Here is a 27458-nt window from a genome sequence, read left to right on the forward strand (position 1 = left end):
ACTACTACAAGAAGTTCAGGGGAAAGCTGACATCCTCTCTCTGCCCTTCTGTCTTCATTTGTCTGGCTGACTATTTGTCCTTTTGCACCTTCAGCGAAATTTCAGCAAGTTTTTTTCATACATATCCTGTCTGGGAATTGTTTCTGAAAGCTACAATCCTCAAGGCCATGACCAGACACATTTTTAAAGATACTGTGAGAGAGGAGAAAAAAATCAGATGATCTTAAAACTCTCCTCCTTTCGCAAATACAATTTCTGACGTTAAACTCTTACAACCAAATCAGCCCATGTTCTTATTTTGCCAACATAAGTCACTTAACGGTCTGAATTTTTGTGGCTTCTCCTCCTTTCCTTTAATTTTAATGCCTAAGGGCTGAGTAGCTCCATGATAAGAATACGGGCTACAAAGCATAATTACTTCAGATGAGCAGACGAAAGTTAAAAAGCCAAAAAAAAAGAGTTTACTGTTACTGAAATAATAAAGCTCAGAGAAAGCTGCAACACTATCCCCATGATTGCATACCAGAACTAGCTGTTTTGTTTATGAAAGTGACTGTCAGAGCAGCCTAATTTTCAGATGTTCAGAAACCAAATGTATCTTTCCATGCCCAGAACTGATGGAAATCATGCTGTTTGTCTTTCAAAGCCCCAGTATGGATATAGAGAAGTTTTCTGCATAGCTAGATGAGAGAAACTTGACCCAAACATATATATGCATAAATAAGCAAGTCTGTATTTAAGGTTGGCCTTGAAAATAACTTTTCCCCTAATCTCTTACTCCCCAATACTACAACTACTCTATAAAGCTGAAGAAAGAAATTGCCAAGTAAAAACTACACTTAGGGAGGAATAATTCAAATCTGTTCTGCCTGCAGTCTGTTCTATCAATGCTGATCCAAAAGATGAAAATCTAAAAATATCTCATCGAGTCTGAGTGTGGTTTGAGGGACATCAACTTTATTATTAACACAGTTAGCCGGGGTACAGAGCCAGGTAGCCAATGTTCAGCTTTATTCTCTTTACAGGGTCTTGAAAAAGGGTAGCAGCTGGCAGTGCACTCCAGCCAGCTTGCTCACATAAGTCAGAGAAGGAAAATTCCTATCAGGTCACCCGGCTGGTCTCCGAGCTCCTGCAGGATAGCTCCCTGCAGCCAGCTGAGGGGCTGTGCTCCAATTAGCACCAACTCTTTTGATGCTGGCCAGCCTGCAAAGTCAGATGGCAGCTTCTCCTTGGCATTTTGGGCCTGGGTACCCAGTGCAGACCACAGTTCTTGTAACAGCCTGATAAATGGTTCCCAAGCTTTACCCTAAGTGCACGGATCTCTCCCTGAACTGCAGCGTAACTCGATCCAGTCCTACTTCTGAACTCCACAGGGAAGAGATGCAGATAAATAACTTTTCAAAATAGATAATCAACAGGAAAATTACGCATAAAGCACAGTGTAGGTGTAATACATGTGTAGACACACACACATGCACTTTTCTTACTGCTCCTGGTGCAAAGATATTAATGGTTTGAGGTGATAAATCAATCTGAATGGCTAAAAGCAGCCAGAGTAATCATTTACAGCTTCCACTGAGTTCAGCAGAAGATACTGGCACTCTCAGAACAAGACTGAAAGCTAAAATAATATTTCACTTAGATGAATTTCTGCGTTTCAGGTCTAGGGAACTGCATTTGGAGTTATTTTCACTAATAACATAAAGTAACAATGTCTGTTATGATATAAATTTTCATTGCCCTTTGCTATTACAATACTGCAGAAATCAACAAAGTCGTTTGGAAACACTGCGTGCTGAACAACACCTTATTATACAACAGTGGTATATATCAGTTTGACTAACACAGCCAATAATTGCTAAATATTTGTTTTTGCAGAGAACAATCCACTATTGTGACAGATGTAAAATTCTTGCAATAATATGCCAGGTCAGATGAGCCTCTTTGCGCTGCTCTCTAGCCAACCCACTCCAGATCATAGTTTCCAAGGGTCTCTAGAGTGCAACTGAGCAGTTCACTGCCTCTCTCCCTCTAATCTTGTTAGAAAGTAACCGTGCCACTTGGAGAATGATCTTTGGAATTAACAGACTAGAACCAGGACGAGATGGAATCAAGCAATCAGCATTTTTCAGCTCTCAAGGAGAAGGCAAAAATAAAAACCGTTTGCCCTTTGAAGCAGCTAATGTCTCCTCCATCTTGGACTCTGGAAAAAAACCCAGCCTAATAATCTAATACTTAGTCCTGTTGTCTCAGCACTGTCCCTTCCCAGCTATAATCTCAGGCCTCTTGCTTTTAAAAAATGGTCTAATTCTCATGAAATTATTCTGTCACGATGAGACATTTTCATAATTGTGGAGCTAGAATAATCCTTATTTCAAAGGACAGCTGGGATTTTGTGCTAGGAAAATCAGGCAAATGATTTAAATTGTTTACTAAACAAAGAGACAAATCCCCCAAGCAGTATTAGGAGATTCAGCAGTTCTCATTTCTACATTTCTGACTTGCCACAAGTAAGAACTTCAGCTCAAAACCTTTTCTCTTTGCTTTTGCCTTCTAGCAAAAATTCCTTGCTGAACTCAGTAAGCAAGGAGATAATTAAGTCATTTGCCCAGAGCTGCCAGGCTGGACAGAAGCCTACCTTCCTCACTATTCTTACTCCAGGTCAGTTTGAGCAAAATTTATAATTTTTTAAAGGAAAGAAAACGAACGTTCAGCTTATGTGAAAATGAAATTCGTGGGTGTCCTTGCACAGCGTTGTCATTGTGGCTTTCATTTCCAAACAACTGAAAATTAGTCTAACCTTTAAATGCTCCTGCACTGCTTGGCAGACAACACAAACGTGACAAAAAACCTACTCTTTCTAATTTTAGAAGCCTCCAAGTCTGACATATGCCAGATACCAACACATGCCATTTTTCTGAGTCACCAACATGTGGCATCCTGCTGCTCTGGCTTTCACACACCGAGGCTGAAGGATGATGGAATGTGTCTGCTGGTGGCAGTAATAGTCTGGTACCCTTAGCAACATTTGGTGAACTGTGAACCTTTGCTTACATCAGGCCAGATCAATACAGCCATTATCAAGGGACATAAACAGAATAAAAAGCAGTCTCTATAGCATGAGTTAACTGCAGCAAGAGGAGAACATCCAACTCCTGAAGGGCAGACTCACCAACCAAGCACAGGCAATAACGTTTCTATAGGCTACAAGTCATCAGGGAGGTTTAAATCTACTCCTGCTGAGATTTAATTCTACAGTGTGTACCCCTTTTGGAGGAAGTCATAAACCACCACAAATTCCCTAGCAGAAGACCAATACTAAGATGAAAGCAGTTTCTTTTCAGAAAATACAAAACAATTAGCAGAACTCTGAACAGAAAAAGATTTTTCTTGATGTACATTTAAGAAAGCTACCTTCAAACAGTACTTTCCTGATGGGGTCTTTTCCAGAGGTGACTATATTTCAGTAAGGCATAGTCTGATTCCTAACTTCTATTTGAACTTTGGCATTTTGGATTTAAGATGTAACAAGACAGAACAGCGTCCAATTCCAGAAGGTGCTTTTGAAAAATCCAAACCTAAATGCAAGGTATTCTGACAGTTAGAAAATTATCTTTTAGGGGACAGTCCTTAGAAAAACACATTTAAAGCAACAACCTATTCAATGCAATAAATTAGTAACATTCTCATATCGTATCATCATAGAATAGTTTGAGCTGGAAGGGACCTTAAAGATCATTTGGTTCCAACTCCCCTGCATGGGCAGGGACACCTCCCACTAGATCAGGTTGCCCCAAGCCCCACCTGACCTGGTCTTGAACACTTCCAGGGATGAGGCCTCCACAGTTTCCCTGGGCAACCTGTTCCAGTGTCTCAGCACCCTCAGACTTAAGAATCTACTCCTGAAGTCTAGCCTAAATCTCCCCTCTTCCAGTTTTGATCCATTACCTCTTGTTTACTCACTACAAGCCCTTGTAAAAAGTCCCTTCTACTGCATTACATTTTCTGCAGGGTTAGTAATTGAGCAAAGGCATCAAAACCACCAAAGGCCCCCATCACATTCCATACACCAACACAAAAAAAAGGGTAAACTAGACCAAAGTGCCATGACGGAGGGAGCAAAGTTTTACTCCCTTTATAAACTTTGCATGCAAGTTATTTTGCAGAGCTCCCTTTTCAGCGATCTTAAGTGCATCATTCACTTCTCCCTGCTGCACATGCTCCATGGTGTGTGTTCATCTTAACTTAGAACTTGCTATTTGCACTCAGGCAGCCCTTTGTTTCTCCTAGACATACACTTAAGTGAACCGAGGGTTATCAGACCTCACAGATCCTTCCCCTTCATTTTACCAGCTTTTGAGAAATAATTATCAGCATTGTCTCTAAAGGAGCCACTCAAGAACATAAGCAATCTCAACAGAAATGAAGGAGGCAGCTCACATGTTGGAGTGTCCCTGGCTTTCTGCATGCTCAGGTGGACTTACAGCATGAAGTATGTTCAGCTTCTGTAGCTCAGGCCATCAAAGTAACCCAGCTCAGTAATCCTGCTCTATATTGCACTTTCCTATATGTCAGTTCCCAGAAGGTAGAAATAATGAAGAGAAGAGGAAATAATTAATTTAAAAAAATTAAAAAAAAAAAAAAAAAGGAAATTAAAGAAGAAAAAAAAAAAGAAAAGGAAAGAAAACTATGAGCTTAACAACCTTACCAGCACAGGGATGGGTTTTTGAAGATATTTGGAGAAAGATTTTATATTCCAGATGCTCCTGTGAGATAAACCTTCTAAGCTCTTTCAGATCAGTCATTCTCTCTAACAGCTAAGCCACCAGAAGTTGAAGAAGCTCAGACTTTGATGCCCATTTAGGAAAACCATGATGGATGGTATTTAGTACTTTGTAAGTCAGACTAGATTATCACAGTGATTTCTGTCTGGTTTTAAAACCTATTGATCCACTGGTGTCAGCACTGCAGAAGACAGCAAGCAGAAGCTTTCAAAATACTTAGAAGAAGGGGACTATTGCTAACTTTGATGCTGTAAAATTCCAACATAACAATATATCTCCTGACAAGAGGAAAATTAAACTTCTGCTAATTAACACATTAATTTTAACTGGATTTTTCACAAGACGTGTAGTAATCTGATTCTGAAAAGATGACGGAACACATCCATATAGAAAACAACAATCTATCATGTTAACTCTGACCTGGAAGAATTAAGATACTAATAGAGTTTTCTTGCATGAGGAACCTTTCCAGCAGTTTTTCATATAGTGCTCCTCTGGGTTTGGGATAGTTTCTAAGCATATGCTAGTGAAGGTAGTCAGCAGAAAAGCTTTAACAAGAGTTGGAATTAAGTCTTGTTCCAGTGCAGCTTGAGCAACACTGTGAATAGGTCACATACATCATGAAAACCAGCCATGAAATATAAGAACTTGCAGCCATCCAGAGGCTGACTAATGATTCAAATAAGCAATTTCTTTGCATAATAGCACTTAGGGAACATTACAGGCACGGACCCCATTCAACAGCTTAAACTGGGCTCTAGATCAAGAAAACATATGCAAAACTGCAGGGTTGCTGCCTGCAAAATCCAGCTAATAGTGCTACTGGCATCAAGCTATTTTTGATGTCTAGGAGTCTAAAAGTGCAGTTTTAGGTTAAAGAAAAATAACAACTCTGGAAACAGCTCTGCTTCATTATTCTCATAGGATGAGTTTTCACAAAGGCAAAGATCCTGGCAACTTGAAATCAGAAAGGGTATCTACTATACTTTTCAAAAGAGCAACAGTATTCTTTGTTCAGCACTATGTAACTAAAGCTTATCTGCCTAAAACATTCCCATTGGATTCATTAGTTACTATACCTTTCTTTAAGCTGTTAGGCAGCTGCTGTGCTCTTCTCACAGGATTCCTGTTCTCAGGCCCAGGCTCTGAATGACAGTTAAACAGGCACAGGATGAAAACAGTGGAGAATCTGATCTACAGGATTATTTGGGATTACTATTTTGTCATGAGATATGCCAAGAAATCAAGGAACCTAGTCTATACCTTTGTGCATTGTCACAAAAAAAATGTAATGGCACCCACTGAGGATATTTCTCTTTTATCTAGGGAATTAATATAGTTTGTAGTTTTTCCTCTTCCCAATAAAAAATACAGTATTTTTTTGGCCATGTATTGATGCTGCTTGGTCCCACATTCTACCTCCACCAAGGTTCAGGTTCAAGCACCATAATTACAGGAATGCACAGATACACAGGATAATCAGAAGTGAAGAACAGAGCAGAAGGCAGAACAAACACTGTTGCTTGTCCATAGAATTGATAGCCCTGATCCAGCCTTCTTACAGCTACCCCTTTCCACTTTATTCTAGGAAAGACACAAGAGACTGTTAAGAGAACAGCAGCATCAACTGGGTTCCTTGCCACACAGGAACCCATTTAAGAGATCATTTACAGAGATCTCTGGATGTGGGCAACATGGGATGTTTGACAACAATGCCAGCAAAACCACAAATATGAACAATACATCCCCAAGTAACAGCATCCTTATTTTTGTCAGTTTCTAGATCTCCCAATTCCAGAAAGAACATTCATAGCCTTTGACAGATCACTTCTTATTTCTCTTTTTGATAACTTTCCTGGGTTTTTTCTAAACCAATATTTCTCTCTTCAAATACCTATTCCAAGTTGAAGGGCCTATACTATATAAAGTTGTCATACACCAATAATTTCGAATTTCTTTTCTTCTTTCTTTACCTTTTCCTGGAAAATCGTTATTCAATTGTCACACAGCAACTTTGACCACAGCAAATAATCATATATCATCAGAAAAATGATGTTTTTTTTCCTGAATGATTTATGATTATTTTAATAATCCCAAGCAATCTGCACATATAACTTTCACCCAATGTGAAAATTCACTTTTAACTTCAATTGTCTTTAATCCTAAGGGGAGGCTTGGATGACATATCCAATGACAGTCTGGATTCTAAGTTTCTTTAAATTATTTGCTTAGCAACTTTGCCAATGCTTTTCAGAAATTAAAAAATATGCAACAAGTACTGGATGGCCTTTACCTTCAGGTTTGTCAAGTCATCCACAAAAGGCTAACAAATATATGATGTACAAATCCCTCTTCCAAAATGACATGCACCATTAAACCACTGTGTTCCATGTTATCTAACTTGTCCCTCATAAAGAGTGGCTCTAATTTGGGAATTCCCTTTAGGCTCCTCACAGTGAACACCAAAGCAAATCATTCATTTAGTTTTTCTGCAAAGATCTTATTTTCCTTGAGCACTTCTTTTACATCTTGATCATCTATCAACCTTATAGACCTTCAGGCAGGCCTCTTGCCTCTGATGTGTCTGAGAAAGTTTTTATTATTAGTTTTTATGTCTTTAGCAGGTTGCTCTTCAATCTTGTATTTGTCCCTTATTATTATGGTTCTGCATTTAACTTGCAAGAGTGCACAGGGTTTTTTTTTCTTAGTTCATTTGGCAAGATTTCAAAGGGTGTCCTTTTATTTCTAATGGCCTTCTTCAGACTAATAATCCTTTGCTAACTTTTCATGTGATTTTATACAGCTGCCAAGTCACCTAGAAGTGTTATTTTGTTCTGTTCTACCCTTTAAGCTACTACTACTTTTAGTTTTCTTTCCATTTTATGTAGGTTTCCTTTCAGAAGTGTGTGTCAACCTAAAGACTTTTTGGCTTTTGTACTCCACCAGGAGTGATAAATTTGACCATGTTTATATTTATTATTACAGAATCATTCTTTGAGGGTTACGTCCTTAATCTGAACTTAATCCTTGCTCAGGGATAAAGAAAAAGTCTAGTCTTCTCTTTTAGACTGTCTGGTTTCTTTCTTCTAGAAGACATACATTTTAAAGTGTATAAATACAGTTTCAATATCACATTTGATCATGACACTTAACCAGTCCCTGTCATTACATTCTTTGAGTTCATTGCTTCTTTGGTAAGTCTGAGAATGTAATTATGAAGATGCTTCCTCTTACCACCCCATTTAGCCAAGAAATTTTAATGCATAGGGATTGTGAGATTGTTCAGTACTTGTTGATAAAATTGCTCCCCACACCCATATATTTTTTTTTCTTTTTCCTTTTTTTTTTTTTTTTTTTTTTTTGTTTCTGAGCTTTCTTTTAACTATAATGTCAATCCTCTACTGGCTTGGTTTCCTCTGCTATTCATGAGTAATTTTACACTGCTATTCCAGTGCTGATTGAGATGCTATTATGTCAATATCCTCATTTAAAATCAGCATTTCACTTTACCCATCTTCATTGCATACATTGGGCTAATTGTCCACTGGCTGGGTAAGCCTCTATTACAGCTATCTTGCACCAGTAGAATAGCACAAGCAGACATAGTTAGGTTAAACACTTGGCCAGCTGTCTGTAAATCATTTTTGAATACTAAGAGCTCTTTTGTATTAAATAAAAAAAAGCCCTGGCAGTGACTTTGCCCCTGCCTCTTAAAAGGCAAATGTAATCCCAGGAAGAAAACCGAGCTACATGAACAAAGGGCACGTTCCCAATGCTGTCTGAAGTAGGAAAACCAAAATGGATCAGCTCATTCCAGGGATTTCCACTTGCATCCTGTAAGAAGCCCCATCTCTAAGAAGCTCTGGCAAGAGCCAGATGAAATCAACTTCTCTACCCTGCAGGTCATTCTCCTCAGTGCTCATCAGCTCAAATGCAGCCATTGACTGAAGCAGACTTGTCAGTGACCTTGACTCTGACCCAGTTTATAGAAGCACTTGGGTAAGGAGCAGAGAGAAAGGGGAATTTTCATAAGTGGCTAAAAAAACCAACATCTCAAGCCCCATGCCTCAATGAAAAGCAGAGAAGGGGAGGAGAAACATGAAACCAGAATCACTGAGAAGGAGCTTAAACACATCTCCCAGACTCAGGGAAACTCTCAACACAGCATTGCACATGTCAGCCACTCCCTGATTAATGTTACTTAAAATTTTAAAAACACAAACTTTTCCCCCCAGTGCAGATACTAAAGAGAGGATTTTTATAACATTATAGCTGTAAGAATCACAGAAAGGAGAAGCAGAAAGAAGATACAAGAGAGCAAGGAATGACTTCATACTGAACCTCATATGTACACTGAGACCAGGTTAAAAAAAATTGTGCATTATATAAAGGGAATATTTTCCTTCATTGACAAGGGGTAAATTATTTGAAGAGATGGCTCTGATTCATAAGCAGGATGCTGGCAGTTGCCCCTAGAAAAATTGAGAACATAGCTTTACATCTTCAAAAAAAATTTTTAGGAGACATTATTTCCTCAGAGGGTTGAGTTTGTTCAACACCTTAGGCATGTCCCAGGAAAATACAACCGGGTTTTGGTGGTAGAGAGGATACTAAAGCTTTGACAGAAAATATTTTGATCCAAGGTAAGATAGAGGAGTTTGACTAAAGGCCCTGAAGAGCTGTGGAAAGAGACAGAACTGCTGAGCTAAAACTAAGAAAGCAACAATGCAAGTTCCATGTAATAGCAATAAAACACCTGGAAGAAAAGATAAGGTGTACTGCAGATCACTGCAAAGTAGAAGTCATAACTAACATGTCTGTCCAAGCAAAAAACCATCAGTACAAAGATTTCTCAGAACAGGAAACTGATGAAAAAAAACAAATGTGTGCCTGATTTAGATGTTCAGAGCATCAACCTGCAAATGCCACTGCACGTAGATACCCCAGGTCACAAGATGCAAACATTAAATACAACAATTGAAAACCTGAAAGAATGAACCAAAGGGGTACTTTTCTAGAGATATGGTAGTGAATTACCCACTAATTTTTCCACAGTGTTTCAGACAGGTGTTAGAAGTGACAGGTACAATCAAACAGCTTAGAAGTGACGGGTACAAACACAAACTGACCATCATTGCATTGAAACAAAGGAGATTTTGGCTTTAGTCTCTGGCATTAAAATGTTTCATTTTCTTTGAGAGATTAATTTTAGCTGAAAAATGTTCCTACTCTAGATACAAATATTGCCAAACGAGGCGAGCAAAAAAAGGCACCAACCAAAGAAACCACAACATGTATCAGAGATTATCACTATGATGATATGATTAGCACATTGAGTATAAAGAGAGATGCATTCAAGGAGAGTCCCTAGAGAGTATTTGACAAAAGTATAGTGGAGCACCATCCAGAGCTAGATTACAAACACGTCAATGTGATCAAAATTAAACAAAACCAACCAAAAAACTTGTGTAGTTTAGAAGAAATGTGGCTTTTCATTTCCAAATTATAAATTTGCCTTTGCAAAAAACAGGGCTATTAAGCAAAGGGTTGCCTGAAAAGCATATCCCTTACATGACTATCACCATAAGACAGAGTTCACAGTACCAGGTGGAACTTTATCTAACAATGTCAATGATTCCTAAGATGTTACCAGAAAAATTATATTTTCACTTTTATATATACATTTGTATACATGATGAGATACATGGAGGCAGTTTACACATCAAAAACAAAGAGAAGAGGCAAAGATCATAGATTAATTGGAGATGAGAAGGGAATGAGTATATTCCATTTCCTCAAAAGGGAATTAGGTCTATCTAAATCTTTCCCAATAAATACCTGTCATAAAACTCTCCAGTGGTAAAGATTCAGCATCTCCTAGAAATAATCTGCTCTAGTGCCAAACAAGCACTGCTCCTAGGAAGTTTCTCATAATATTGTGTGTGTTTAAAGGCCAGTGGGAAGGCAGCTCCTAAGTTTAGAAGCTGCTTTACCTAGCAGAAGTACAGGACTTTAGTAGATCAAGAAATGTTTACTCCAAAATAAACTGGAGGTAAATTTAAGACTGAAAGAAACCGAGGAATTCTTCTCAGCTGTTACTCCTACTCTCACAAGATTGCTTATCAGAAAATAACACAGCTAACAAACAGATCATGCACATTACATTTTTTTCTGTCAGTAAATACCCAGTGTATTTATATTTAACAATAGGAAGAGTTTAATAGTAATACTGTTAAACAGTCTGTATGAAATATAATATTAACTAGCTCGTTAGTAACTTACTATGCTAGCCCAACAGCAAGGTGGGAGATAGAGTCAAAATCCTAAGCACCTACTAGCAAAAGCTACAGAATCAGACACATTGTTAAACTACACCCTAGCACCAGGTTGCCTTTATTACTGTTTTGTTCATCAGAGAAATGAAATACAAATTGTATTTGCAACACTAAAAAGTTATACTTCAGTCAATAAAGACTTGCAAGACAGAAGTGATACAGGACATTTCTACAAACTGGCACAAACACAAACATTACCACAGAAGGCAGCCGCAGGGTTATCAGAATTGAACACACACTGCAGAAGAAGAGGTAATATTCTCTTCCAATTTTAAGAGGAGAGGAGAAAAAAAGAGGCAACATGTTGGTCATTTTGCCTGAGAAGAACTTACAAGAACATGTACTATATTAGGCTGAGAATTATTGGCAAAAAGTGGTGCCTGATGATAGCTGTTTTGATGTCTCAGTGAAAACCATCAAGTACAAATGACAACCCAGGATATCTGAGGGACTATCTGAACATCACTTCCTAGTAGGCTGTTAAAATTCAACATTTTGTTAACAATGATTATTCATTGCTATTGTTTAGCTGGGGGAGGAAGTCTAAGAGCTCTGCTAACAGCAAAATGGAGCCAGGTAGAGTGTTATGCTACAGATCTTATTACCCTATCTTAATCTGTTATGACTCCATATACCAGATGATGCAGACCTCAGCTGACTTGTTTGGCTCTGAGTGATTTCTGAGCAATACCAAACCCCAACATACAGCCTTTCCAAACATTTATTAACCCAAACTGGCTTCAGCTGGAATGAGAATCAGCTTATCATTTTCCAGTGAAATACATTCCATTTTGATGCTCCAGTTTATAACAGGAGTAGGAAAAATGATGAGGAAAAAGAATAATTTTTGAACAGAAAACCATTCCTTCCAGTCGTCAAATGTCAAATGACTGGGTAATACTGCTTGTGGGCTTATACTATAAGAAGCCTAAGTGTACAGTTCTGAAGTGAAACTCTTGCACAATCTGTTATACTTAATTTGTCAACTATCCAGTCTCACATAGATGATAATACTAATAATATCATTACAGAAGACGAGTGGAAGTAGAACCTCTAAGGCTGACACGACTGGGAGGGTTGACAAAAAGACCTAGTTTCCCATAGAACCAGAATGCTTCCCTCAAAATATGGCACTGTCTTAATAACCAGGGACACCAAGAAAAAAAATTTTTTAAATCCTGATTTCCGTCACTACGAAAGTTGCAGATAATGAAGCAAATTGGGAGTTTGATGTACAGCACTCCCACAGTACCCTACTTTGAACATGGCTCCTGCACTGTCAAAACCGCTGTCCTTGATAGAATGCTCTACATGCTGCTACTGAAGGCCTAGACTAGAAATAGGTTGAACCACAGCCTTGATTGTCACCAGTCTAAACACTGTCTGAAGATAATATTGGTCAGGTCAGCATGCAGAAGGGCAGCTGCTAAGGGCCTATGTCAAGCATTAACACCTGAATTGTTGAAAGAGATGGGGAGTGGTAAGAAAATCTCTAAGAACATACCTAGATAGGGATGAAAAGAGCTCAGCACCAGAATGAGAGAAACAGAAGATGAAAAGAAAGTCTGCAAGTACAGGAGAGCCTTTATTCTTTGGCAAGGACAGTGGGAAAACTAGAGAGACCCCTTAGCTGAGCAATACAGTTAATTCTAATGAGTTACAGATTGTCAGGGAGAGAAAGGACTTACCTTCAACTGGCTACCCTAGCCTGCCCCACGCACCACTGAACATTCAAGCCTCACCTGCTTTCTAACACCTGGGTTTATCAGCAGGGAAAGCAACAAGATGGAACTTGGAGATCAGCTCAGGCCAAGCTACCTCTATTGTCTTCCTGCAGTAGTGAAGGTGCATGAGGTACTGAGGGAAGCCAATGCCAGTCAGAGATACTATCTGCCTCTAAAGAAGGGTCTAGAGATATATCATAACACAGAACCAGAAGAGAGTTTGTTCAGTATGTTTGGAAGAAAGTAGAGGTATTCTTTTTTTGGAGAAAAGCATAGTTCTCTGCTGAAGAATCCAGAGTTGCATTGACTTACCAGACATGTTAATTCATCTGTAGTCTTACTGCTTGCACACCCAAGGCTACCTGAATCAAAAACAAGGCCTTCTCAAGACAGGAATATAAAAAACAAGCTTTTGTTCAGGTCTAAACCTGCACATGAAATCTTAAAAAACCTTCTCAAAAATGTAAAAGGTGCCATTCAACCTTAAATACCCCCATCCAGTTGCCTGCCCTATTATGTTTGCTAATCTCTTCTTATGATGAATTCTGTTGTCACCAGATACTCACAAAGCCCACGGGCAGCGTCTCTTTCTCTCCCTCACACCAGTCCTCAGCAATAGCAGATTGCCATCCTCTATCCTATCAGTAAATTCATCAGCTCTTGTGGCAGATGTGTGTGGTGGATCTAAAAGTTCCAGCCCAGTACATGACTCAGATTCCCCATGCAAGGACTTTATTTCATCTCTATGTTCTGCTCTGAATCAATGAAAACTTTTACCCAGAAGATTATCAGAAGTATGTTAAGGCTGCTACATCAAGCATTCCAACACTAGGAATCAAAACAGAAAAGCTGCCTAAGCTGAAATAATTTAAGACATTGGTATATGGGTGTATGACAAAGCAGATGATAATTAATGAAGCACCCCAGGTGAGTGTGGGTTTTTTGTTTTCTTTTTTTGGGTCTCCAGCTCACCCAGGGCATAAGGTGAATAGTGTCTAACATAGGAATCATTTACATGTAGGATTCCAGCTCCAGTGACAACAGAAGGTAGAAAACAAACAGAATAGAGATGGATGGAAGAAGACAAAGTACAGTGTTTGAATGAGAGTGCCTGGAGCACTGCATCCCATCACTACATTTTGATTTCAGGGGGCAAATCACTTGAAACAGATTCTTCCCATGTGGTCAGTTGCTGCCATTTTGAGATCTTAGGACCCAGAAGACAAAGAACAGTGAATGCATCAAGCCTTGGTGAATGACATGAAATAAATCTGATTCCCAGCATCTTAAATCATCTACCTCTAATGAGAAGGTACTTCTGATCATAACTGTTTCTGCCTCTGCTTCCTATGTATACAAGGATAACGTATTTGTCTCTCACAGGGGTTCCCCCTCCCAAAATAATTAATACTTCTGAAATGCTCCCAGGGTATAGCAATGAGCAAAACAATAAAGCCCACAAGGAGATTAACAATTCTATCCTCAGAGCAGGATCTGAATAGTAAATACACAGGGCACAGTAAATACAGGGCAAGGCTGCACAATGAACACTGAAGCTAAAACAAAAGGCTGAATAGCTGCTTATTATGTGAAAGTTTTCCATTTGGAGAACTCAGTGAGGCAGGGGTCTAGCAAAGAAAATAACATGAACCCCCATGATTAAAGACCATATCACAATGCACATACCCAAGGCAACTGAGCTGACATGGAACACTCCACCTAAGTTCAATCATTAAATCTGTTTCAAAAAAGAGAACATTTGCTTGTTGGGAAAAGTGCTGGATGGCTGCACGAAACCCCTCCAACAATCAAGCAGTCAAACTGCTCTCTCTGTCTCTGAAGCTTCATGTTATCCCAGAGCTCAGGACTGTTTGATCTCCATACACCATCCATATCCTAAGCTTGCCAGTGCTGAGCACTTCATCTCCAGTCCAAAACATTTAAGCACCTGCTTAACTATAAGCACAGGAGGAACACTGCTGAATTCAATCCAATTGCTCACATGTCTAAGTCTAGCTGTATATATGCTTTCCTATCTACATGAAGCATGTTACCATAGCCAAGCAGAACTTCCTGGCCCTTCAGTTCAGCTGTTGGAACAGCTCGTATGAACAACCTTCAAGGGACTTCATACAAAAAGCAGCTGAGTTGGTTTAAAAAGGACATGAATGCTTTGAGCTAATTTTGCTAACCTGCTCCAGCATAGACAGAAGAACAATCTACACATGAACACAGACTAAGAGTTGGGGTTGTTCAGCCTGGAGAAAAGAAAGCTCCAGGGAGACCTTGTAGAGGCTTTCCAGTATCTGAAGGGGCTACAGGAAAGCTGGGGAGGAACTTTTTATAAGGGCTTGTAATGAGAGGACAAGGGGTAATGGATCAACACTGGAAGAAGGGAGATTTAGGCTAGACACTAGGAGGAAATTCTTTAGTCTGAGAGTGGTGAGACACTGGAACAGTTTGCCCAGGGAAGCTGTGGAAGCCCCATCCCTGGATGTGTTCAAGGCCAGGTTGGATGGGGCTCTGAGCAACCAGATCTAGCAGGAGGTGTCCCCACCCATGCAGGGAGGTTGGCGCTAGATTATCTTTAAGGCCCCTTCCAACCCAAACGTTTCTAGGATTCTATGATCTTGTGAAGAGGTGGGAAGGCAGTGATGTCTGACATATGGGCAGGGAAAGCTAAGTAAGAACAGAATTCTCTTCAGCCAACAACAGATGATATAGAAGGGCATGTTTGTCACTTCAGTCTCATTTGCAAGACTGACACCACCAGAAACAGCTGAGAACATCCCCTCACTCCATGTAGGCCAACACAATTACATATCATCAGGAGTTATTCTTTCAAAATCAATGACATGGAGATCAAAAGCTTCCTATCATTCTCTGATTTCTTGACCCATTCACTCCTTCCTACAGATGATATAATCACTATGGAATTTGAAACACTTCAAGAAAATAAATCATACTTTGTAAACCCCAGAAGAACAGAGAACCCCAGGTGCTTTTATTTCTACACAGTAACTACAGTAACCAGCCCTGGACCACTCAGTACTGGAATCACTGTAGCTATGACATTGTGTGTATGCTTCATACCCACTCCACTTATTTCTGTATCATTATTCCTTCCCTCCCTGAATGAACTTTTTTTAAAGGAAACTGCTTATCATCCATAGTGCAGCAGCAGAAGAAAAATCCTCCTATACAGCAATATTTAAAATGTGGTTTTATGCTCTTATGGCAGCTAATTTTCCTTAAATGATTTAAGGCAATGAATATATCTAAAAGGCCTGCACTGAGCCATTCTGCAAAAGCAACATAAAGCTGAACTTCCTCTACTTTAAACAATCCAATCTCTTGTGGGCAGCTCCTCACTGCAGATCTTGTCTAGAATGGGAGGGATGAAGGTTATTTTTTATTACATTATTTTGCAGGGAACTTTACCTTGCATTTTATTTCATTTATATGGCTCAGTGTGAGGAGACTTCAGGTGCGGAGAGAGTGGTAGGACAGACATGCTCAAATGCATAATCCCTGATCTGTCACAGCTTGACCATAACCCCCCTGGCAACTGGTTCACCTATGCACGCTGTGAACCATCGATCAGGGATTACTCATCTAAAAGTTCCACTCTGCACCTGTAGGACAGTTAAAATCTTCAGCAATCTGAAGTGATTCAAAGCAGGTTTTTCTTCTGGCACTCTGTCAGGAGGGGAGGGGTGGCATTTTTTGCCTCAAGTACTTAAAAGCAGAGTGGCATCCGTACAGTCCCACGCCCTCTCCCTGCAGCAGCTGGTGTGTTCTCCCCTTTTGTCCCAGCACTTTAGATGTGGTCTGTTCATAGAAATATTATTTGGGATCAGAGGGACTAAGAATCTGCTACTGCCTGAAAAAAAACAATAATCCTGAGAAATGAAACTCTGAAGAGCCACCTGAACTTTGCTGGCAATTTACTTTAAAAAATAAAAATAAAAAAAAAATCCTAAATATCATTAAAAGCAAACAAACAAAAATAACTAACCCTGAAAATGAAATGTTGCTTTTGTGTTTGAAAGGTTCCTTTTTCTTTCCCTCAAAAGGAAATTAACTGGAACTGGTTCATCCCAGGTTGATGACTAGGGAGGGGTAGGAGACAGAGATGGAGGGAAAAAAACCATTTCCATTTCAGACCAACACTGACCAAACATTTCCTTTGTTTTTTTCATTTTACCCACCATAGCAAATAAACTCATTCTTCACACATAGGGCAGCTGGAAAGTACTAGAGTTTTTGAAGCTTCCCAAGAATGGGACAAAGCTGAAAAGAATATTTTTTTCCCCTCAAGCATGTTTATTTTACTGAGAGTGACTTCTTATAATGCCAGGATTTGTTGTTTTATTAGCTAGAAGCATTCCCCTACATCCAGCCTTTTTGTAATGTTTAAGGACCTTCTTGTTCTTGGAAAAAGCCCTTTTCTTCTCAGACAAATCAGCCTGCATGCTCTCTCCATCATCTAGAAGGAAAACTGTGCTGCTTTTTAGGGTAGGAAATAGAGGAAAGACAAGTTCGTCTGTAAAGCTCCTTTCTTTACTTGCCTTTGTCACCATTCTTACACAGCAAGGGTTAGGAGCCTTGGTCACAGGTACAATGCTAACTAAGTGCTGCATAAACAGAATAGAAAGACAAATTCCATGCCTAACAATTAGCAGTCTAAGAAAATATTTTCCATGCAATTGGATTCCACGCCATTTGTAGGGATCTTATGTATTAACCTATTTTACTTGTACCTAAAATCCCTTCTCCACAGATATTACTTACTACTAGCTGGCAGATAAAAAGTCCAATTTAAAAGTACTGGGAGAATCAGGAGTTAAATTAAAGGCTCTTATCCTATACATGATGTAACCAGGGATAAGAATCCTGTTTCTTTACTAGCAAGGCAAACTAGGCCTTTTTTCACATAACAGAGATAAAACAAAATTAGCAAAACTGACAGAATTAAAGATTCAAATGCCATCTCCATGGTGGGAAGCAAAAAGAAAAGACAAACACCAGGAATTCCATACTGAAAAAAATAATAATCTAGAAAATCTCCTCATATTTTTTGGGAGTGATTTTTTCCTACCCATCTCTGTTTTTGTTCAGCAGTTTTTCTTAGGTGCCACATTCAATAATCCTTCTGTGCTTTGATGTCAAACATTCGATAGCTGTCTGCCTCCCTCCCACTCCTCTTCTCCATATTCTCTGCAATCCATCTCCTCTGATTAGCTAGGATTTCACCTTCAAGAACACCTTTGCTTCTCTGAGTGAGCACGAGTGTGTGCGTGTGTGTTTATATAATATTTGCAAATATTATCCCACTCCTGCTCTGCACGCTACGTAGCAACCCCTGCCGGAGCTCTGGATTAAACATCAACGCTGTTCAGTAATTCAATTTGGGGGGCTTGCTGTTTTGCATCCAGCTCAGATCATCATGAGTGCAGCTCGATTGAATTTAGGCCCTGCTTTCAGAATTATTCCATATTTAATCTGAGCTGAACTTCATTTTACTTGCTCTCTCCACTCTGATGTTTCCTGTGACAGAAGACACAAATGTCCCCCCATCTCATGCACTCGAGGTGGTGTTTGCTTACTTCTGGATTAAGCCACATCAGAATTACTGGCATCTTACACAACCCTGCAGCAGGAGAGAGAGTTGGTACCTTAGCTGGTGGTTGTTCTGGCATCACCTTTCCCCACTCACCGGGTTGTTGTACATCTCAATGATGAGCTGCTTCACTCCATGCAGTGTGGGATGAGCCCAGGGAGATGGATTTGCCCAGTGCCGGTTTAAATCAAATCCCATCAAAGAGCACCTGCACACACACAGAAAAACAACACACACAAAGGACATATGTGAGCTGCAGCCTCTTCTGCCTTCAGCTGCAGGATTAGGGATATATTCTGCAGTTTATGTATTTAAACAAGTGGTCTTTATGGGAAAAAAAAACAACACAACAAACCAACAAAATAAATGCAGCCCCGAGGACAAGGGGAGCCTGCAGCAATGGCTGCTTTTAGAAATAACATGAACAGCAAAGTGTAGACTGGAACACCTTTGGTCATTCAGCATTCTGCCCCTCCACAACACACATACTGACTCTATCCCTTGCTAGCTTGCCACGCTGGTGCTGAAATAACCTGCTTGGTCCTTGACATTCCCTTGCCTACAGCGGTCTAGCTGGGGGTCTATAGCTATGAGGATGATTCATAAACTGCAATGCCAGGCCTCTCCTTTGCCCTCTGTTAGGCCTTAACTCAGCAAAGCTGTTAAAAGCTTTGAAATCAATGGCCATTAAGTACGTGCTTAAGGGATTTAAAGCATGAATGTAACTGTTCTGCTAACCCAGGTGTCAGTACCTTCCTCTCCTGCAATTGCCTACACAAAAGTTAGCCAAGCAAGACAGTAAGTTAAACTGCTTATTGGCCATCAGATCTTGTGGGTGCTGAAACATGTGTGCCATTTTGGCCTCTCCTTCCTGCAACAACTCATATCCCCTCTCAGTACATTGTCTTGAGTTTCATTTTGCTGTTCCCAGTCTCACAGAGTAATATCCCACTCTTTGTGAAGCCCCACTGAAACTCCATGGGCTGTTGGCAGAGTGATCACAGAAGAAATTAAAAATCTGAAATTAGCACAAATAGGAGGGGGAAATCATGTCCCTTGCCTACTGCAGACAACCTGTGACTGCTGATACAAGCAGGGAGAAAAGTCCTTTCTGTTGTCTCAAGCCAAGCTTGAGAGCAGTGGACCTTACAGAGATGTTACTCAGGAATTATATGAAAGACCATACAAATAATAAAAGCCCAGGAAGAGATGCAACCACCTCTGTATTGAAAACAACAAACAAAAACAACCTCACTACTAAGCCTTAAAGCTCGTTGAGGAAAGAAGAGCTTTCACTGATCCCTGGTTTATTATGAGAATGTCTTTTTAGCCTTTATCTTTTAAACATGACTATGCAAAGCAGTAGAAATTTACTCTAGTGGAGTTATCCTTTCAACAAAAATTCTAGGAATCTGATGACTGAAAATCATAAGCTTAATTGGCAAAAAAAAAAAGCCTCATTTCTCTAACACCTGAAACAAATGATTGCATACATGAAAACCAAACAAAAACCGATAGAGCTGAAATGCTAAAAGAAGTGAGGGGTTGAAACCAGAGGAATAATTTTTAAAAAATATGAGTGAATAAGTTCCTATAAACTAAAAAAGAGAAAGTTAATGGACATTATTCTTTTAAAATTCTTAAGGAAAGCTAAGCAGGCAGGAGTTGCCTTGCTCCTTGACCTTAGACAACCTAACCATCAAGCCATCTAGGAGCTCAAAAACCCAACTGCCAGCTCTTCAAATCCATCACTGCTGACTTGGTGTACAGACAAGCTTGATGGCTCATTGTGGTGGAAGAAGCCACCTCCATGTCTTGGTGGTTACCTCTCTGCTTCTCTAGAGAACAAATTAGTTTCTTCTCTGGACACTCCAACAGCCACAATTTCACAGAGAAGCAGGACTTTCCACTATAAAGCAAAGCACGTTACATAAAGATTTCTCTGCTTTGTTGGCTTGTTTGATTGGTTTGGGGATTTTTTCTGGGTTTTTTTGTGTGTTTGGTTGGTTAGTTTTTTGTTTAGTTTTTTTTCTTCATATAGACTATCCCCACTCGATTCTACTAAATCCTGTCTTATTTTGAACTCACAGACATTCATATAAAACCAGAAGTAATTCCAGAGACACGGGTGAAATTACCTGGGCTAAAACTAGTATAAGAGCAGAATCACAGGAATGAGTTTTTTGTTTAACAAATGCAAAAACTGTGGTGATCATGAGTCTTGCTGTATTTTGGCACAGTTCCCCAAAAAACCCAGTATGCTCATGCTACAGGATAACTATCTTAAGAGATCAGAACCTGAAATCATATCCCCTTATATGGTTAATGTGTCCCATTTACATTTTGGTATAAGAATATTTAAAACTAGTAACACTACAGAAAACAAGTATATTTTCATTCCATTACACTCATTTCCAAAGCACATTGAAGTAGCCAAACTACAGAGCACCAAAAGCAAATTTTAAATTCAAACAAGGAATGTCAGTATTAAATTTGGAGTTTGGGACTTTTTAGATTACTTTGTGTTAGCCATCCCTATAGAGAACAAGAGTAAGGAATAGTTTCTGTAAGATACTAATGCATTGTAATTTGCACTATTTGAATTTGCCATGAATGTCTGGTTAGTGATGGATCTCATAGCTCATTTCAAGCAATAAGAGAAGTTGCAAATACTTGTCTTTACTTCAGATGACTTTATAAACAGAAGGATTCAATGCTTGACAAAAGAGTTATTCATTTGGGAAGCTCCTCTGAGCACTATTTCATAGGAACTCAAATTAATTTCCAAATATCATTTAGTTAGTCTTTGATGTGGTATATCACATCTTTATCAATGTAACAACAATTAATTAAATTTCTGATATAGGCATTACTATTTCTTTCCAGTTGGTGGTTGTTTTTTTTCCTTCTCTCCTTTTTGCCTAAAGACAAATTTGTACCTACCACATTCTCTCTTTATTCATATATTGCAAACTCGTAGTCTCTCTAAGGAAACATCAAGTCATGTTCCTTGGTACTTTGGATTTGATTATTGACTCTATTACATGTAGAACTCTCTCCCAAAGCTCATGTATATCAGGACAAGACCAAAACGTACAGTAAGAAGGTCCCACATGCCTACTACAGATCCTGCATTCAGTAAATTCTCTTGCTCCCAGATGATGTGATCTCCCCTGTGGCTAATACCTCCAATTCAAGAACTTGAACAGGGTATCTTAAAAATTGCATCTTGCACTGTTTTTTTAATTCCCCCTACCAATCTTAAACTAGTTCATTTGTAGTACACATTGCTTGCTGCTTCCACTGCTTAACTGTTTATGTGCTCCTTCACACACTGGGCAAAGTAGAAATATAGATATATTTTGGAAACAGCAGCTTTACAATGGGAAACAACTGTGTTCCAGTATAATGTGATCTTTCAATATTTCAGACCAGCTCTTACTCAAACTGCAAGTGTTGCCATTGGCTTCAATGTGGTTCCTCATTAGACTGTAAGTGTTCCACAGATTTAAAGATGGCCACCAAATCTGTTCTATACAGATGAAGTTTGTTTTGTGCAGTAAATAATGTGCTCAGCACAAACTGACAAGAGGAAAAATCCTTCAATTACATCAAAAAACTGTTTAAGGACAGCCTTGGAAAAGGGATATGGAGGAGAGCAAAACAGGAGACATCACAGGTCCAAGAGGAGCAAGGGAAGACAAAAGCAGCTTCAAAAGTAGTGAGGATTGGAGCAGTTACACATTTTCAGAATAAGGATACTGGAGAATACTCAATTCCATGAGGTTTAATGACCATGTCCATGAATGCTCTTATAATTGTGGCAGGTAATACTGACATGGAGTCAGAGAAGAATGAGGTGTTGGCACAGATTCTATGGGTTAGAAAAACGTGTTATCGTAACTAGGTGAGCTTTCTAAAAAAAGCCAAGTAGCAAATTGCTACTATTACCTGATTGTGGTCTTCATTCATACTGTGAAAACCTGGGTTGTGTGTCACGTAGTCATTGCCACCACAAAAATTACACGTATGCAATTTCAAATATTGGTGCTTTGTGACTGAACATACATTTAAATCAGGTTCTGAGATTATACTTGTTGAATTTGAATTTGTGCTTCACAAATGTTCTCCAGCCTTTTTCTAAAAATTTCTGTTTTCTATAACAAGATAAATTTATTACAGTGTTTATAAATTTACATAAACACAGTGCAAATTCAGTCAGAGCAAATGAGTTTCAAAACTGAAATGAAAACTGAAACATTTTGCAGTATTCATCCCTCCCTACTTGGGAAGCAGCCAGATCTCAAGAGGTTACCAGCTCAACTCAGTAAAACTAAAGATGTTCAGACTGGCATTCAGCTTGCTGGCAATTATCTGGACAGAACCTCCTTACCTGTGCGGGCTTAACTGGTTTTAAGGTGTTCATATGCAGCTGCTTTAACGAAAACATCCTTGTCCCTTTCTAGAACTGAGGAAGGTTTAGTGTCAAGGCCTATTCTATGTTTATTTTTAGGGCTGCTTCCTATTATTTCAGGTTGTGTCTCTTCCTTCTGGAATCTCCAGGTTACAGAAACCTCTAGGAACTGCCTTCCTTTCACCTCAGTTCTCCTTCCCCTGTTCATTTTTTCTACTATGTGAGTCTAAGTCTCTCACTAACAGACCCATTTCCACCAGGTGAGATATGGAGAATAATGGAGGAAAGGAGTTAAAGAAATCCTTTTTCATGGCATATGGTTTATTACAAAGAGAACTCTACACTCTTCCCTTCAGCTTTGTAAGGTTGCATTGGTTCATTGGATCAGTACCAGGTGAATCTCCAGATAACACCTCACACAAAGCCAGGGAGTTCAAATCCACAAATGGCACTACCAACAGGGTTAGGATTTGAAATTGAAAACGTAGTGGGGGGAGGGGGGTGCACTTACTTTTTTTTCCCCTTAGGCTTATTGCCATAAGAGTGGAGACAGGGTAATTGGTCTCTATTGTGGCACTTCTAAGCATGAGTTATAGCAAGAAACTGCTGTGAGACTGCAGGCTGCAATATTGTGCAGGAAGGGTAGGTGTGCAGTACGAGAGAGTGAGTACAAGGGGAGCACATGGAAGACTTGCTTCATTTAATAAATATATCATTTTAAACCCGAGTTATTCACGACGTTTTACAAATTAACTCTACACCTGCCGTTGTCGAAGTCAGTCTTCATTAGTGTGCATCTCACTGTGTGGGTGCTTGAGGTTTGCAATTTATGCATTTGCCTATTATTCATTAAAGAGGATTCATCCAAGCCCACGTGTTCTGAGGCAATTAGGTAGGAAGACATCCTAACATTCCAGCTACAGAGAATCCCCCCCCCCAACTCTTTCCCCCTCCCTAGCTTTCTGCATTTTTATTTTAGAGCTTCACAAGGGGTATTTAACATAACCATTGCAGTGTGCTCCAGGCAGAACACAAGTGGCCATACAGAGCAGAACAGCATTAGCTCCCAGAGACCACATGGTGGAGTAGATGTTTACAGAATGAGCACTGCATGGTGTACTGACATAATTTTAAATGGTACATGACGGTTAAAGATGTGTTTCTCCATTTTCTGTGTAAACAATGTTAAATAAGAATAAACACAAAGGGATATTTTCTCCTTCTGATGAATACATGCATTTCTCAGAGCTGGTAATAGGCGTTAGAGACACAAGCACCAAGGAGACCACACAACCCCACCTGACATGGGCAGGCTCCCTTCTCTGATCTTGAGGATATATCTCAATTCCAGTATTTAACTCTCCCTACACACCTCGGGTCCCCAGTAATACCAGAAAGATTCCTGGGCATGAAGCAGAATACTGAAAATAAAAATTCAGTTAGGAGAATCACACTCTGCAAGTGTGCCTGGGATGAAAGACTAAGATCCTGTCATTAGCATAACTCATCACTGTGGCTATCATGGGGACTCATCCCCCTCTGCACATTTTCCTGCACAGTGTCCAGTCCAATTTTTCAGTTTTTCAAGGGACAGGGTTTCCAGTGCACACCCTGAGAGGCAAGTCACAGTTTAGCAAAGTTCTCCCATAGGCAGCACGTGTCTGGCCCCATGTGTGGATCTCTGAATGAGCATTCTGCAGGAGTGGGTCTCATCTGTCCTGCCCTAGAAGGTGTTCTCAGGAGTCCAACTCCCAGCTGCACACTGAGTCACACTGGTATATCAGCTTTGTGCACCCAGATGCCTTAACCAAGTTACTGAGAAACACCTACAGCTCTTCTATTTTAAAAACTGATTCATTGTTTGGCCTTTTCAAAACCAAACATATGAGACCAGACACATGAGACAACAACCACAGACAGTGGTTCTTTTCCAACTTTTGGAACCCAAAACATTTCCACTGCTATAGCTGACCCTTCAGAAATTTCACATACATAAGACCACAGTGCAGCATTGTAAGAACTTTCTTTTCTCATGTAGTCCAAAAGCCACATACTATTCATGGATCACAAGCTGTAAACATTGAGAAAGAGAATTTTAACTTCACATTTGCTCAATTTACTTAACTCCCATCTATGTGAGTGGGAGGTGAGTGGGAGTGGCTGTCAACAGGTCTAGTTTCTCTAGGTCCTCCTGGACAGTCTGCCTGACACTTCCACTGTCTCCTTATAAATCTTTCCCTTCAGATAGGCAGACCTTCTTTAAACTATTTGCATTTCTTTGTCATTTTGCATTCCTGGCTTTCGCCTCTCTTGGCAGGTTGGGTGGAGATAAGGTAAACTCATCACAATGGTTCACAGAAAACAAATAATATATACTTAAGCCTTCCTGGTAGCATGGCTCATCTTGAATCATACTTTTGTTCCCACTTCTTCCCCTCCTCAGACTATGCAACTTGTCTGACACACAAGATACCTCACAATTATTAGTGAATATTCCAGCTGCTGTAGAATAAAATTTCCCCACATTACAACGTATAGTTCACATGCCTCCTGGCAGATGAAACTGGCAGATTTGCTTAACCTACTGCCTTGCAGGCAAGATGAAATTAGGGCAATGTTCCCTGTGGACAGGCATTATATGAACACCACCAAAAGATGGTTCAACTTGTACTATCAGACCTATTACACACAAAGCTGCAGTCAAAGGAGCCACCTTTAATGTCACAAAGTTGAGATCTTCAAAGTCTGGATACACCACAGCTTCACATATAGATACAATGTTCATTCAGCCCCAGGTCTGACATTGTTATGACACAGCCTTTAACTACAGGAGCACAGGGGGCGTTTCCACAGGGCTCTTGCTTTATTCTCTGCACAGGATCAACACTGTTCATTAACAAGCAGATTATTCAATATTTTGGCTTTTCCTTATTGTTCAATATGCAGCCCTAGACTTCTGCTTGCTGCATGCTCCTCAAAGCCTGCTCTGAGGGCAGAGCTATTCAGTTCTTCATGGCTTTTCTAAAGTGCTTAGCACTGCAGGAGACAACTGCTTTATAAACACCAATGGACTAATTTTCCCACTAGTACAAGAGGGGATCACATTGTCCCTGATTCATAAAAGAGCAATTGGGACAAAAGCTGACTTACATAAGAGACACCTGCTAATTTGGGCCACTGTATCTGGGAGGCCAAGGACAGGATTTTTGTTTAAGAGAACTTAAACTTACACAGCATTGCTTAGCATCAGCACAGAGGTTTGGCACTTAACCCTGATTTGAGCTGAAGCTGACTGTACTCAAGGCTTCTCCAAATCTCAGCCCAAAATGGCAATGTGAGTGGATAGAATATTAGAAACGCTGACGTTTGTGGAATTAGGATGTTACTATAAAATGGTAAGACATGACTGAACCATGAATGGGTTTGGGGTGTTTTTCATTTCTACTTTGATTCAGCAGTTTTACTTGGCTTTGGATCTCAATACTGCCTCATTCAACTGTGTCTGAGAACCTGCTCTAATTCATGGTGGTTACAGTTAGCACTGTATCTGATCTTGCCCTTATTCTCCTGAAAAGGATTAAATTATTACTCTGCCACGTGACAGGCTATGAGGCTATTTGCATCCAGAACATCACTTAGGCAAAGGCAGAGACGATGCACATGGATCGTTGGTAGGTCATGCTAAAACTCAGCCAGGAGTCCATCTCCATCATCACAAAGGCCTTTTCCTCTTTGATATCTTTAAGTGAGGGTTTGACTTGATACCAAAACTGTCAAGAAGGTGCATGCTGTTCTGGTCAGATGGCAAACAGAAAAGCAACACAGGACTGGCAAGCTGCTGGCTGAATACTGACTAGCAAGGCTGAACTACCCAGGACCAGCGAGCACACTTGCTGGCTTTCTTTTATGACCATGTTTGCTAACAGGCTCTAACACACTTAATGTATTTCTCACTCCTATACACAGCCAGAATATTGATTGTATTCCTGCATAGTCTTGCCAGGGCTGTAACTTATTCAGCCTGCAAATGGCATTTTGGATACATAAGCATCCATCTATTTTGTTTTGTGTGGGAGAGAAGAACCCACAGATTACTCAACCCATGCACATCACCTGCATTCAATCTACCCCCTGCTTCATTACTTAACATTTGAAGTTTTCATCAAAAGTTAGGGTGAGGGATATGCCCATTAGCCAGGCACTCCAACGCAAAGTCCCTTTACCATTACTAAATGACAAATTTACAGTTGTATGAGCAGTCCTGAACAAGACCCCAGGTCTCTAATAGTACAGAAGAGGGGGAAATTGCTTCAGTGATTCACACAGGGTGACAACATGAGACTGTTTAGACCTCTTATGCAACCTAGGAAAAAACTGCAATGTCTCAGTTCTTCTCTTGCAGAAATAATTATATTACTGACCTTCCATGGTGTTTTAAAAGGAAATTCATGAAGGGTTATGCAGTACTTTGGTGCTACATTGATGGGCATATATTAAGCTCCACAGACAGAGATTAAGTGCTTCATGGAATTGCAGACAGGTTTTCTAACAGACCCTGAATTTTGGTGAATTTCCAGC

At 39.8% G+C, this 27458-nt stretch overlaps 1 protein-coding gene across 1 annotated transcript in view; it reads right to left on the reverse strand.

The window, feature by feature from the left end:
* AGBL4 (ATP/GTP binding protein-like 4) overlaps nt 1-27458 on the reverse strand; it is a gene marked incomplete at its 5' end in the record, with an annotated part of 892811 nt that overhangs the window by 134057 nt on the left and 731296 nt on the right. Inside the window, one exon of the mRNA XM_010004032.1 lies at nt 18563-18674. Within this exon, the coding sequence (XP_010002334.1) occupies nt 18563-18674 (112 nt within the window). The remainder of the gene's footprint in view (nt 1-18562; nt 18675-27458) is intronic.

The sequence above is a fragment of the Chaetura pelagica genome, unplaced genomic scaffold (assembly GCF_000747805.2).
Source record: "Chaetura pelagica isolate M959 unplaced genomic scaffold, ChaPel_1.0 scaffold18, whole genome shotgun sequence".
Lineage (NCBI taxonomy): Eukaryota > Metazoa > Chordata > Aves > Apodiformes > Apodidae > Chaetura > Chaetura pelagica.